The 15,078-nt window shown below is 42.3% G+C and overlaps 1 protein-coding gene across 1 annotated transcript in view; it reads right to left on the bottom strand.

Moving 5' to 3' along the window:
- The window catches only part of Ptp36e (protein tyrosine phosphatase 36E), a 54,969-nt gene that overhangs the window by 972 nt on the left and 38,919 nt on the right, over positions 1–15,078 (bottom strand). The window contains exons 3-12 of the mRNA XM_076382716.1: positions 6,192–6,316; positions 4,913–5,000; positions 4,533–4,609; positions 4,202–4,336; positions 3,086–3,226; positions 1,898–2,058; positions 1,686–1,821; positions 1,073–1,322; positions 586–662; positions 59–298 (exon numbers count right to left, since the gene is read on the bottom strand). Coding sequence (XP_076238831.1) covers positions 59–298; positions 586–662; positions 1,073–1,322; positions 1,686–1,821; positions 1,898–2,058; positions 3,086–3,226; positions 4,202–4,336; positions 4,533–4,609; positions 4,913–5,000; positions 6,192–6,316 — 1,430 coding nt within the window. The remainder of the gene's footprint in view (positions 1–58; positions 299–585; positions 663–1,072; positions 1,323–1,685; positions 1,822–1,897; positions 2,059–3,085; positions 3,227–4,201; positions 4,337–4,532; positions 4,610–4,912; positions 5,001–6,191; positions 6,317–15,078) is intronic.

The raw sequence follows: 15,078 nt of genomic DNA, 5'->3' as shown, positions 1-15,078 counted from the left end.
TTATCCTGACTAGCTCTAGCATTAAAAAGAGGTGCTGGAGAGTATCGTAGCTGCTCACCCAGGTCTTGATATTCGTGTAATGATTGTGGCTGATGTGGTCGATCGTGAACACTGGCCCGTATTTCTTTGAATGCTTCCCTTCAGGCCAGAAGCTCGGGAAATTCGTGGACCCAGGGGGCGGCACACAGAGGACCACCACAGCAGCGCATTCGTAGTCGTAAACCAAAGACCAGAACTCGCCACACGTGTGCCGAAGTGGCCATTCCGTCACGATGTATTCCCTTGGCTTCGTATAGCCCTGGCGAAAAAGTAGGGTTATGATCAGAATAATTAAAGTGCCTCATAAAAACTGGCGACATTAATCAAGAACTGAAGATCAAGTAGGTCTTCTAGGATAAAGTAGATATGAATGAAGTAGAGGATCTACTAGAATGTTAACAATTCTACAAAGAAAAATGGAAGAAGTGTTGAAATTAGTTTTTAGTAAGGATAGAGGTAGTACTTTTTATGAGAACAGTAGAATTTAGTAGTCTTTTTGTTGGTTTATTAAGAGAGAACTGAGAAAGAATAAAGTACAAAACTTACGTCCACGAAGACAGCGTTTATGTAGTCAGTGTAACTATTACCCTGGAAGCTGGTGAGGTATGGTCGAAAGTTGTCGGCTGAATAAAAAGATACGATTAATTGATAAACAAAAATGTAACAGGACACACACTGACACAGAAAGTTAGCCAAGCTCTAAGAAGTTACAGAATATCTCTTGAATTAATTAAAATAAATAAACGAAAGGGTCTACAACATTAATGTCAGGCAACCAAGAGTTCTGCCGCTTTCAAAATTAAGAACACTTATATTTTTGAATTATGATTAACATCAAAAAGGCGACTGAATTTCCTTGGCTTCCTGGTGCTTGAATTTCCAGAAACTGCTGAATAAGTCTCATAGAATATTCAAGAAGAGGACTCTTTTCGTTTACTTTTCGCGTATCTCTGGGCTGCATTTTACAGGAGCCGTACCAATGGCCCTTTTTATCGTGCAATTTTGATAAGTGTTTCCGTCAGCGAAGACTTACGCGGCACTACTAGAACGTCTCTGTTCTTCTCCCTGTTATCTGCCCTATGCCCGCCAGCGCAATCTCCGATCGTAAAGCGCGGCGTTTGCTTACAAATCTGCTGATATTCCCTCTGATACTCGTTCAACTTGGTTATGGGATTTTTTACGCTCTTTTGCTTGAGCCGCTGGGACAGCTCTGAAACCGGAAACCACGACGTGCCGCACACCACGAACTCTTCTAAGGTATCATACACGAATTTGTACTGGTCCTGGATGAAACATAAATCAGTCCTTGAAAATCCATCTCTGATCATTGAGGATTGGAGAAAAATAAAATGAAAATATTCTGCAGGATACTGAGGATTGATGTAAAATATTCTTGGGACACAGTGAAAAAAGTTTAACACTGATATTTTACCTTTAATCATTGGGGAATTCCCTGACTCTATTTTATAGATCTTAAGAAACTTTAACGTGCAAACTAGGAGTGCGTAAACTTTTTTCTGCTCGACAAATTTCATAGACTGAAATATTTCTTCCTTCGTGCCACAAATAAAAAATGAAATCCTCTCACTTTATGAAGCTCATTTCTCCTGTTCAGAATATAATAAAGAAGTAATACTGAAATTTACCAAGTTCTCAATAAGTCCTCTTCTGCTTTGTCGTAACTTTTTTAAATAACCGAACACATTAAACGCGTCTTCCTCTTCAGCCAGCTCCATGTTAGCATCTATCGCCACATACACCCCTGACCTTCCTCCACCATCACTTTTGCCCCCCAGAAAAAGGTACCATTTAATGATCGCCAGGAGAATCAGAAAAATTCTTTTTTTAAAATACTCACTTGCAGTGTACCACCATGGGTCCCGACTCCTTCTTAATGGTGGACCCTACCACAGCCCTGACTCTTCTACGAAATTCCAAAACCGCATTCCCAAATGGGCAAGTATGGGAGTGCCATTCTGTGTAATGGAATTGCAACAGGGTCCTTTCCTCCGTGACTTCCTGGAATTACAATAAACATACATGACAGTGCTATTACATTGAAATTGCTGAGGCAGGATTGTCAGAAGAATTCGAGGGACTGCCTGTTTTCGTTCCACCTCGGTGGGATGAGTTAGCAGAATTAAGTCTTACGTAATGGTCGTTCGAGTAAACTCATCTATTCCCCTCGTTCCTGTCTCCACCGTGTCATTTCGTATTCACCCAGTTTCGAAACGGCTGAAGCAGCACAGTCGCCCGCCCACCCCCGCAGTTAATTTCGCCCAACTTTTTATCAACTTCCGTCAGCGTTCTTTCGTTCACAGATCCAGAACCTTATGAAGGAGTAAGTTCGAGATAAGTTTCGAGTTTGCGCGGGTCCTTGCCAGCTGAGACTTTGTTACTGTATCAGAGATTACTGGAACCCTTCTCCAGAGGGTGGGCAAAAAGTTAGAGGAAGACGAGCAGAGGATGGTAAAAGAAAAGAAAATACTTTGGAGGATTCGATAGTGGGGTGGCTGGGCAATAAGAACTTACGATATTTGTGGAGCAGAAGGTGGTAAGGAAGGTTGAAGAAACAGAAGTGGGGAAGAGGCTTAAGTTCATGTCTGTGGGTTTGAGAGTTGAGGGTAGATATTTAGACAATAAAAGATTGGGTTTAAATAATCATTTGACATCTTTCTGAAGAAGGAAAATATTCTTCAAGAGGCTATTAAAATGGTCTCAGAGGATGAAACTCGATGATACATGTAGGAACGCGGCTTAAAGTGTCCCAACCCTCTTTCTATGGATCTAAGAACCCAGCAAATCTACATAGACAAAATTCTGCTGTCTTTAAATAATCATTCATCTCCTCAAAGAAAGGAGATATATTTCTCATGTTCTTCAAAGAGACAGAAATGGTTTCAGAGGATTAAGCTCGAAGACACGTGTAGGATCGCGGCTTAAGTTGCAAGAGCAGCGAAATGCGTGACACGTTTGCTTTCTTCGTCGTCAATTTTTCACGTCGCGGCCATGAATCTGTGGAAAGCACAACGGATGGTGCACTCACGTCGTTCTCGTTCTTCTTGTAAAGCCTTATCGTACGTATGTGGAAATTGGCGAGCTCCTCCTCCTTCAGCACTGACACCCCGATGCCGCCGTACTCTTCATCCTTGTCCTTGCTGGCTGGCCAATATTGGACACACATCACCTGGAATCGATTCGACCAACGGGGCTCGTTATCGCTTGACGCTGGGAGATTGATGAAATATGAATATACACGATGACAAGGTTCCACAAATTTAGGAAAACCAATTTATAAAGCACTGTAACATCGTCCAGTAATAAAGCTTGGAGCTTGGACACTCTTTTGTGGTTTCATTTTACTCTGTCCTCACAGTAATAATGTTACTTATAAAATAATAAAGTTATTTTAACCTAGTGTTCTTTTAATGGTTACTAAAATAAGAATCTACTTTTTGCTTTCCTTTGACTCTACCTTGTCCTTATACTAATCATAGTAAAAATAACTTGTGTAAACTCTTTGAGTGCTAAAATAAGAGACTACCTTTTGTACTTTCTACATTGCTTTCTGTTTAATTTCCCTGTGTCCCTTAACTTCCTTCAACCCTTTGAGTGCTCACCAAAGTAAAACAGTCTACTTTCAGTGCTTCCTACCTTGCCTTTTTAACAATTCTTAACATAATTTTCAAGAAATTATTGATTGCACAGAGTGTTTGTTGCAGACTGAAATAATAACTTGCTTTATGTTCTTTCACAAAACACTATCCCCCAAAGGACACAAATGTTTCCCACAAGATCTATCGACCCTCTGGCCTCGCGTTTCACAAAGTATCACCAATATCTCGCCCGCGAGTGTCCACTCGTTCCTCTCTCCAGAATCCTCTCGTTAAACAATACTTAAAAACACGGCGCACGGAACGCGTGGACAAACAGGATAAACGAGACGTGTGGACGAATTCGATAAACGAGTCGCGCAAACAAAATCGTCGAGGTAAATACGTGTGCAAACGGGTGGCAGCGGAATCCTCTTGCGTCCACCTTGCCCCGTGCCCTGGGCGGTTGGAAAATAGCCGAACAGAGGAGGTACAGAGGCTCCTTTGGAACCGTGCAAGACATTATATTCATTAAAAATTCATGCACTGTTTCAGCCCATTCTCCTCACCCTAATGAAGTCAAAAGTCTTCGTGAGCATAACGATGCAGCAGGCCTTCTCCTGCCAGACCATGCGCCAAAACTCTGTCACGGTGTTCTCCATGGGTCCCTGGGTCACTATGTAGGCGTTGGGTTTCAATATACTCTGGGAACATGTTCATATTTAATTAATAAAAACAATTTTCATGAAGGTAATTTGAAAAATTCAAGCTAAGTAGAGACCTGTTTCATTCTCTGAATACTGGGCAGTGTATTTTTCTAGATTTTGGACATTTTTGCTAGATAGGTACTCTAGTCAAGTTTAGATTGATTAAATTCTGGTTGTAGTAACTTCTACTCACATCTACATAAGAGGCATTGACATAGTCAGAGTCTGGTTCACCTTCTATCGTCTCCAACACCACTCGATTATAGTCATCTAAATGAAAGAGGAAAGCAAATTGAAAATAAATTAAAATTGGGAATAAGATAAGTGCCCCAGTATCTGGACACAGACGCAAATTTTCTTTAATTTAAGGCTAGAATTCTAATGTACCTAATAAAAGAACAAAAAATAGTACATTCAGTCACTGAGGTGCATTTCAAGTGTCTGGAAGTGTACAAAATAGCTGAAAAGGTTGCCCACTTACAGGGGCATTCGACATCTCAAGTGTCCAGGTACTAGGACATTTATCCTACTTTTCCACTGACCAATGCTACAATTCGAAAGCTAGTGACTTACAAGGGATACACTTCTGATTCTGATTCTTTTCTTTATTCGCAGGTTTCGTCGCGTGTCTGCAAGAATGCGTCTCCACTTTTGTCGCCGTCTGTAACAGAACATTTATTATTTATGGCTTTCTTCCCAAGCTGATGTAAAGCAGAAACAAGACACTAGAATAATGGGATGATAATGATAGAATCGAGGCTACATGAAGTAGTGTTCACCCTAAACTCAGAGACTCCCATTCTCCACACAGTGTGAGCCTAACTCTCCAACAACCAGCAAATCAAATTATATCTCCCAAGGAACTATCTCCACAGACCCTCGACCTAGAGATCCTCAAAGGCCCTAAGATAGGCAGCCAGCCAAGACGCTGGCATCTTCGAGAGCACTGCTCCCGAGGATCAGGGAACTCGGTTCAATATCGGTTTCTCATTAGACTGTCATTTTGGTGCAGGCAGAGATACTCGAGGGGGCATCGTTTGACGTTCAAAGGGGCAACAGGGCCAGGATAAGAGGGGCTCTCTGATATTTCCATCGACTTCTGACTGATTCTTGTCTCACCTCTGGGCTTGGGTGGAGGGTAAATACCAAGCACGATCGTGAGTAAAATGAGCGGGAAAAAAGGGCTTCGCCTGATCCGATGTCCTGCTTAGTATGCTGGCTACGAACGCGAGGAAAAAGGACTGGCTCGTAACCGAAGGGGATCGTGCACATGAGATAATATGATGTGAGATAAAGGGAACCGAAACGGCCATGTGCAGCCTGATAGTATGGGAACGAACAACCTGCCTTTTTATTCTCTCAAGCCTCGTATTTATTGCTGCCCATGTTTCACCGAGTCAATTGACAGGAAATTAGAGGAGCCTGAGATGTTCTTATTTCTGAATCAGCCTGTAGAACCTGGAATATCTGTGTGATGAATTATCAAGCTGCTGGGAGAGGATACACGTGACCATCTTGGGCGAGTTTATTTCTCTCCAGGGTTATCGACTACCAAAATGCCACAAAAATGGCCCTCCGCAGTATATCTTTCCATTAGCCACTGAAGCAAGCCTTCTTTTATGGCTCCTCGAGGTCTCCACTTCGTCTGGAACTACCACAAAGGTTCAGAGGCGGCTCATGGCCATTCGATGGTCTCGGTCGGGGTCCCCAGAAAAATCCTGCCTCGCCCAGCGCCTCGACTTGGGCGAAGTCGTCGAAAGCGAGATACAAGCTTCGAAAACGTCGAATCAGCGGGCGGCCAGGGGGAGGGATCTGCTTTGAGGTCGTGCGCGGAGGGATTTATTGTCCTCACCTGGAACTCCACGCGATAGAGAACAGGAAACTTTCGGCGTAGTTCACAAAGCTTCGGGAATTGGGAGAGCTCGGTCGGCGCGGAGGGCAGAGTGGTGCTTATGCTGCTGCCCAATTCTTCCGTGCCTGGGAACAGAAAAAGAGGAGAATTAATGTAGCGGGCGTTCGTCTTGTGCACTGAGCCCATTCTCCCCATCCACCCTCTCAGTTCTCCTTTTGCAGCAGGGGAAATTCGATGTGAAATGGAACTTTTGTTATTTCTACCTTTGGGGATTGAAGCAGTGTTTGCATTGGGCAGGAAGGAAATTATTGAGAATTAGACAGCAGTGTACTAGTAGTCGCCTAGAATTCCCTAGTAATCACTTAATTGTCTCCTAGTAGTCTGACAGTATTCTAAATTATCTAATGTTTCACCTAGTAGTTGATTAGAGGCTACTTGGTATTCTCCTAGTTAAGTAATCACTTAATTGTCTCCTAGTAGTCCTCTGACAGTATTCTAAATAATCTAATGTTTCACCTAGTAGTTGATCAGAGGCTACTTGGTATTCTCCTAGTTGCTTACTAGTAGTCACCTAGTAGTCTTCTTTTCTATACCATGTAGTATTTCATCTAGTACTCGTTCAAGGTTTACTTCTAGGAGTAGTCTCCTAGTAGTTTCCTAGTAGATCCCTAGTAGTCGTTTTCAAGATGAATTTTCAAGATTATACCACAATCGAACATAAATCGAAAGATAAATTCATGATAACTCTATGGTAGTTCCATAAATAATAGAAAATCGAATTTCATGGCTGACACAGACCATCCATCACTACTGCCAGGAAGCTGGCCAAGAGAAAGAACAGGAGGCAAGGGGGGAAAGAAAATACTGTCGTTCTTTCTTCTTGCATTCGTCTCGATCAAATACATATTTATGGTAAAGCCTGCATATTTGCATTTCTATCCCCTTCCTCGAGCTTCTTACGTGGAAGCCAGTTGAATAAGCACTGAGTCAGACACAGTGAAATAAGTAGAATAAGCCCCTAGCCAGACACAGTGAAATAAGTAGATTAAGTATTAATTCAGCCACACTGAAATCAGTAGAATACGTCCCTAGTCAGACACATTGAAATAAGTAGAATAAGTCTTAATTCAGCCACACTGAAACCAGTAGAATGTCTCTAGTCAGACACAGTGAAATCACTAAAACAATTCCCAAAGCAGACACACTTGTTGGCGACCACTCTGTACATGGAACGTCATAAAACCTGGATTTATTTTGCGCGAGCCCACGCACGCCCACGTCCCGAAATCGTCGTTTTGTAGCAATATTTTTCACGTCTCGCGACAAATTACAAATATTATTTCAGGCGGTGAACGCGCGAGCGCGTCGGCGTCGAATTCGCTGTAATATCGCACGGCGCGAAAATAAAATCCATCGTGCACCATGGGTGAAGGAGGGGGCGACGCTCATTGCTGGGCGCATTATTAGCGAACCGTTGTTTCGCTTTTCAAGTGAACGACCAATTATCGATGTTTGTATTCGCTCCACGCTATGGGGTGGACGCGCTGATCACACGGCTGATTTATGAGCGCGAATAATGAGCGATCGCTTGATAAATTAAAGTTTCCCTGACGATGTTATCGCTAATTGTTTCTGCGCACGCTCGACACCGAGTCGAGATAATATCGAGTGACACTTGTTGTTATCGACACATTTCAATCGTTCGGTGTACATTAGAAAAATTTGTATAATCACAAAATTTATTGCTGCCACTAAATTCACTTTAATCGAATTCCATTTTTACGTATTTGTGGATATTATTGAAATTTTTATTCCCCTATATTTTAAATGGAAATATTTTTCTTTTTCTTTGTAGTTATTCCCCAGTTTCTAGTACTTAATTTCTGATTTCTAGTACCTTTTTGTTTTTTAGAATCTAGTTTAATTTTAGTCCCTAGCTTCTAGTTTCCCTCTGAGCTGTAGATACTAGTTTCTTTTTAGACTCCAATGCTCAATTTCTATACAAGTTCCTAGCCTCTAGTTCCTTTTCAGACTCTAGAGCCTAGTTCCTCCAAGTCCCTAGCCCTTAGTGTCTTTTCTCACAGAAAAGAATAACTCTATCACAAATTAGTGATGAAAATTAAATTCTATTTAAAATAGAACTACCTCTCCTTCATTTGCAGAGTTTCTGTCTTCCTGTGTCCCTTAAAAAACCACATCCCCAAGCCCCTATCCTCGTTTCCCTCGATACTAAATCCTTTATCAGAGAATCATGGAGCGACTGTTCGCACATAAACAACGACAAAACCGTAAACCGATGAGGTAAAAAGGGAACTGGCTCGAATTCACCCGACACTGAGCAATCTAGGATGCGACCGCGGTGCAATTTGGTTCGCCGTGTAAGTGAATAACAAGTTCAGCGCCACGTAACCCCGCCGTCTAGCTCTCAGCCCCTTTTTATCCATGGAGATCATCGTTTCGGGCGCGCTCCTCGATTGTGTTAAAAGACTGTTCCGAAACTGGGTCACAACGCCCGAGCGCATGCACATAAACATCCTTCGCGGGGCGTAGAATCTCATGAGCTTCCTGGTGCGCTGTCACGTTCCAATAAGTAACAGCCGAAACTGGAGCACGGGGGAGCAAACATCGCCGTGACGGTTTTCAGATTCTTTTCGGGGGACACCGCCACAGAGAGAAACTGGGGAAACGCACGAGCGAGCTTTCGTGCTTTCACGTTGCCACGACCCAGGGATTTCGATCTGGGAGAAGAATGGGGAGGAACGAGAACACGAATTCTGGAGGTGATTATGGAGAGAAGAGATTACCCCGAGTGCCTGCTGAGGAATTAGCTAGATTCGCTTAGAATAAAATCAGAAAATTTTCGGGAATATTTTAAGGACTCTAGAAGGATTTGTGGCGGCTACTGGGGTGGTTTTAGGAGTATAGGTAAATGGTATGTCAGACAGGGCCTTAGGAATATTGAGTGTCAGAGATTCTGTTCTAATTTTTGAACCAAAATACTACTTCATATTCGGATCTAAAATGATTTATATCGACTACTGGGGTAGTTTCAGTAGTACAAGCAAATGATATTTCAGACAGAGGCAAAGAATAATGTCAGAGATTTTGCTGGATTTTGCTGGATTTTGCTCTAATTTCTAGACCAAACTGCTATCTTACATTCAGATACAAAATGATTTATACGAACTACTGGGACAGTTCTAGTAGTACAAGTAAAGAATGTTTCAGACAGAGCCTCATGAATATTATTCTGCTCGTGCCAATACAGCTCTTACCTAAAGTATGGCTTTAAAAGCTTCCAGACAGTTCAGAATAGTTTCACTTTCTTAGTGGAACACGTAGTTGGCCTTGATCCCAAGCGATGCATAATCAAGTGCTCTTCTCCAAGCACTTGATCTAATTACATTAATCGTCAGTGGGGATGTGTCTGGCGAGCAGTGGGGTAGAAAAACTGGGGTGACTTTTATGATTATGAGATAAATCAGGGGAGGAAGATATTGCTAACTTCTACACTGTACGAAAAATTCCACCACATTTAGTTTGATAAATTTAAAAAAGAAGAGAATGTGAAAAAATTCCCTCTTATGGCAACTGAACGAAAGTGCTACAGAAGAGGCCCAATCGACACCCAGTCCAGGTGTCACAGGTGAGCCATGCAGAAGAGCGTTAAGGTACATTTCCACAGGGCGCTTGCACAGTCAGCTTTGCCTCTGTCCAGGACCCAGATTCCGAACTTCAAAGTCACCGCAGCATTTAGTTCTCTGGTTAAACGACCTGCCCCTGGCCCCTGAACCCCGGGAACGTTTGCTCTTTGTACCGTATCATCCACAGGTGCTACCAAGATAATACTCCCACAGGCGCTCGTTTCGTTCTCGTTCCACAGAAGCTTTCCCGCCCTTTATTCTACCCGAGTTTCACGAGCCTTGGGCTGACTACGTTGTCTCTAATATCCAATTCATTTAATGTGCTACGTATGCTGATTTAAATACTGTGCGTGTGGAGAGGCACTTGCTCGAGGGTACAGTGAACAGGGTGATATTTTTGGGACGTCGAATTTTAATCCAAAATACACTTAAATAATTAGTCCAATGAATTTTAGTCCACGATATATTTAAATGATTAAAAATCGAGGCATGTAAGTGAAATGCTTGATATTTCTACTGGAAATTTCTGGCACTTTCTTTCAGTTAATATTCATATATTTCGTTGAATAGAGATCGATATATTTATTCAATCTGCATTTTTTTATCAGGATTAAATACTGTGCCTGTGAAGAGACACTTGCTGGGGAATATAGCGAATACATAATATAATATATTGATATCTTTGGGAGCTTCAATTTTAGTCCAAAATACATTGAAATAATTAATGAAACGAATTTACTCTAAAATACACTTAAATAATTGAATAAATCAATTTCAATCTAAAACACGCTTAAGTAATTAATAACAAATAGAGAGATGCCTGTGAAATCGCTGATATTTCTACTGCAAACCTCTGCCATTATTCTTCCTATTAACAATAATATATTATACCGAACAAAGATGGTTATATTCATCCCAGCTGCATCTTTCTTTATCAGCCAGGGCACGAATATGTTCTGAATCGATTTTCTTTTGAAATTCCTGTCAGAGGCGTCCCGATCTCCGACGTTCAGCCAAGATTTACGACACGTGTTATGAAGCAGCGTCGCCGCCTTATATTTCACAGTCGATCGATACGATCACGTCGAATACCTTTGTCGAGCGCGAATGCTTCATTATATCTCGCACGATCGCCGACACAGCAGGGTTTCATCTTTGTTTGGCGACACGGGCCGAGGAAATTTTCATCCACGACCTGCTTTGATGGAACGCTCTCCAAGGGAAAAAAATCCTTGATACGCTCCACGTATGCGCAAGCAAAATGCACCGCTAATTACGACAGTGATTCGAGCTAAAAACTTGGGAAAATTGTGACGCTGAGGAATGGAATTTTTTGAAATTTTTTGTTTGGAACACTGTGAAGTAGATTTGAATTCCTTTTTTGAGGATACAGATACTGAAATTTTTACGCGAATCAAGCTAGTCATTTGCTGTTGTTGTTCTCGACGCAGCTCGAAAATTCGATTAGATTGCTACTGGCATGATCGAAAGTGTATTCTGGCACGTGGCTGGGACAATCGTGTTTGCGGCGCAGCTCGACAGGTGTGCAATTACTATCGAACACGAAATATGGATTCTGAACAGGTTGACATTAACTCTGTGGCACGCTTTTGGCTCGCTGCTGCTGCTGTTTCGCGTGCTGTTCATTTTCCATTGGGAACGAGCAGCTATCCCATATAATTCCGAATCAAAAAATTGTAGAATCTCAGAGACTAACAATTTCCAAAAATTTTGTTCGAATCCAGAATAAAATTTATTGTTAAATATTATTCTCTTTATAATATTTACTTTCTTAAGCTTCCTTTTCCTCTGAGACACCCTGTATCATCTGACCTTCAAAAAACTTGCGTGTTCCAATTTTTCTTTCCAACGAAACGCGACACGCCACCAGGGCGACAATATGAGAAACCCTGACTCGTCGTCCACTCGGAAAATTCCACATAACACTGCCTCTTATCAGTGCTCACGTATCAGCCTTGTCCAGCCCTCTAATCAGGATTATTAAAGCCCGTAGTCTCGAGGCAGCGACTTTTTATTTCGAATGCCCACGATTGATTCCCCTGACTGAATCAGCAGCCATTGAAAGCGAAATGGTCGAATGAAACGCGAGCCAGTAATCAAGGAGACGTGCATATCATTTAGCTGAGATTTATATTATTCGTGCTCTGATTGAGTTACTTTGGCTCGCTGCGCGAGAGATGAAAAACGATTATACAAAAATTTCCTCGCGAAATGAGGTGAAGTTTACGTCTTGAGATTCTGCGGAGAACGAAATTTCATTTTTTAATCGCCTTGGTTTCTCGCAGAGTGGAACGTTTATTTTCTGAAGGAGACGAGAATTCAATCTGCGATTTTCTGAGAATAAAACTGCTTTGCTTTCTAGATTAAACATGGAGAAGACTAGTTTCAATTTGTGCGGGTTCGCAAACTTTGGTTCTCGTTATTTTCTGTTGGTCTGGAATATTTTTTCTGGGTCCCTGGAGTGGTATTTAAAATTTCGCGCGATAATAGAGGCCAATTTTAACCTAAGTTATATTACCCTTTCGTGAGCTTTGATGGCTGTGATCGATCTGCTTCTCTTAACTCTGTGGTCAGTTTATTGACGTAAGCGCCAAAGATACGCAGAAAAAAGTACGTCATTATGGCATCGATGTTCGAGCAAATAGACTGTATGAGTCTCTAGGGGGAAGCTTAAAAAATATGTATGAGATGTGTCTGACTTGTGACCTATTCTACTGAAGATGTGTCGGGGGAATAAGGCTCGAATTAGACACAGAAGAGTAAGTAAAATAAATAGGAGAATAAGTAGTATAAGTAAAAGAATAAGCAGACTGCGTGGAAGAATCAATCAGTAGTATAAGTAGAAGACTAAGTAGACTAAGTGGGACAGTAAGTAGAATAATTGAAAGAGTAATTAGAATAAGTAGAAAAATAAATAATATAAATAGAATCAGTAGAATAAGTAAAACAAGTAGAATCAGTAGTATAAGTAGAAGAATAAGTAGACTATGATTAAGTAGATAAGTAAAATAATAAGTAGAGTAAGTAGAAGAGACTAAGTAGAACAAGTACGAGAATAAGTAAAACAAAAAGCCATAAGTCAGCCAAAGAGTCCAGTAGAGCAACTCCTCCTAGATCAGACACAGGAACCCCAGTAGAATAAGACCTCTCAATTCAGCCACAGCAACCCCAGTAGGATAAGTCCTCCCAATTCAGCCACAGCGAAGCCACCAGACTAGGTCCCAAGTCAGACACATCCACCTCACTAACTCGGCCTGTCCACCCACGGCGCCAACTTCCCGAGCCAAGTGCCATTCTGCCAGAATTCTCACCACCCATCCCCCCCCTTTCGTATCCCAATTTCAGAATGGACATCGCCCGCGATTCGTCCCCACCCACCGCTGTCCACGCTCGACTTACGGCCACTCGTGTGCACTCACTCGACTTCCTGTTCACGGATGTAGAATAACATCGGCGCTCTAATGCCTGGCCGCTGTGACACTCGTCGAGCCACTGGTCTTTGCGCTCGCCACTGGCTCCAGCGGATTCATTATGCCCCCGCGGTCCACCAGCGCTCGAATTTCATGCAGCGTGAGAAGTTACGCCCCCGCTGGAGCTCCAGCACGATCCGCTGAAGCGATAACGTCCCGAGGAGTAAGCGGTTACGCTCGAAATGGACCCTGAGGGACCATCCTCCTTGGTTCCTGTTCTCCAGGTGTTTACTGTCCCTCTGGCCCGCCTCGAGTCGCCGAGGCACGCGGAATGGGATCGTTCGCAACTGTGTAGAACAGAGACAAGGCTCTATTGATCGAATTAGACGTATCGACTGGAAGCTTCCCTGTCGGCGGCAGCTGTTGCCTAATCACTTCGACTTGCTCGGCTCCAGCGGAGCGAGGGCCGACTCTCCTGTCAGTGACTTTCGGGCATTCCTGAATTTTGGGGGAAATTCTGTAACGAGGTCGAAATTACAGTGCTGGGACTGTAAGTAGATGGTTGGGTTATTGGAAATAGATACTATGGGTCGTGTCGTGGGTTGGAGGCGATTTATGCTCCGGAGCGACACGAATGGGCAGTTTTTCGCGAATAGTTTCGATACTAATTGAGTTTTCAATAATTTGAAAGCATAGTATCACTATTTTTAGTGGGCCTACTAAATTCTGTGGAGAAATTAATAAAAAATGGTGTATAAATATTTCAGATTATTAGTTACTTTGCGTTTGAAGCAACCTTTCACTCCGAAGCGACACGAATGGGCAGTTTTTTGCGAATATCTTCAATAATAATCAATTTTTTAATGCTTTAAAGGCACAGTATAACTATCTTGAGTAGTTTTATAAAATTCTATGAATTTTTGAGGAAAGAGAATCACTTTAAAAGCTTGGCGAGGGAGTAAGTAGCCTCGAATGGCCCCTGGATTTGGCCGAGGCTCTAGTAGCTGCGAATAATAAAATGTTTAACAGGTCTGTGATCGCTAGAAGCGCGGTAAAATTGCCAATCAGCTAGTTAATTACTTATTTATTGGCTACGAACTGTGCAAACGATCGCAGCACGGTCAGTAATCGCCAACGAACGACTTTAAGCCCTCGTTTCCATCAAAGTCAGAAGCCTGATTAATTTCTGATGGGCAGAACAATTTCTTTCGGCATCGAACAGTCCTTTCATTTTGTTACATGCATTTTTATTGTATTACATAAGCAACTATGGAACGAAAAATTGGAGATACCGTCGCTGGGAAACGCTTTCAACCGAATATAACGCGATCCAAAATATTCAATACCGCTAACGCGTTCCCTTTTGTCAACGTCGTTCCTCGATTTCCCTGCGAAAAGTTTTTGCCATCGAAATCTGTGGAATTGCTGTTTTTGTTGGCGACCAGCCGCGGCAAACTGCCCCCGCCCCCGATTTTAACGTGACTTTTTTCTTTCTCATGTAATTTCGATCATCGGGAAACTCGACGTTGTTTGGAGCTTCCATGGGAGAGGAAATTCGAAACGCGACCGAGTTTCCTCCGTTTTCGTCTTGGTGCCTCGAAGTCTCTGATTACGTTGCGCCCTGTGTCGAACTTAATTAAACATTCTTCTGTAATTACTGTAAAATTTAAATGCAGTTTCGTCGTAATGGCTCAGATAACGGCGGAGAAATTCAATTCAGTTTCCTTTGAGCTCTGACAATTAATTGATAATTATACCATAACGCGAATTTCTTGCTAATGGCTCGTACTTGCGCATAATTCATGATAATTA

The sequence above is a fragment of the Calliopsis andreniformis genome, chromosome 7 (genome assembly GCF_051401765.1).
Source record: "Calliopsis andreniformis isolate RMS-2024a chromosome 7, iyCalAndr_principal, whole genome shotgun sequence".
NCBI lineage: Eukaryota > Metazoa > Arthropoda > Insecta > Hymenoptera > Andrenidae > Calliopsis > Calliopsis andreniformis.
Note: the sequence above shows the minus strand (reverse complement) of the source record. Positions and strands in the feature narration are given on the sequence as shown.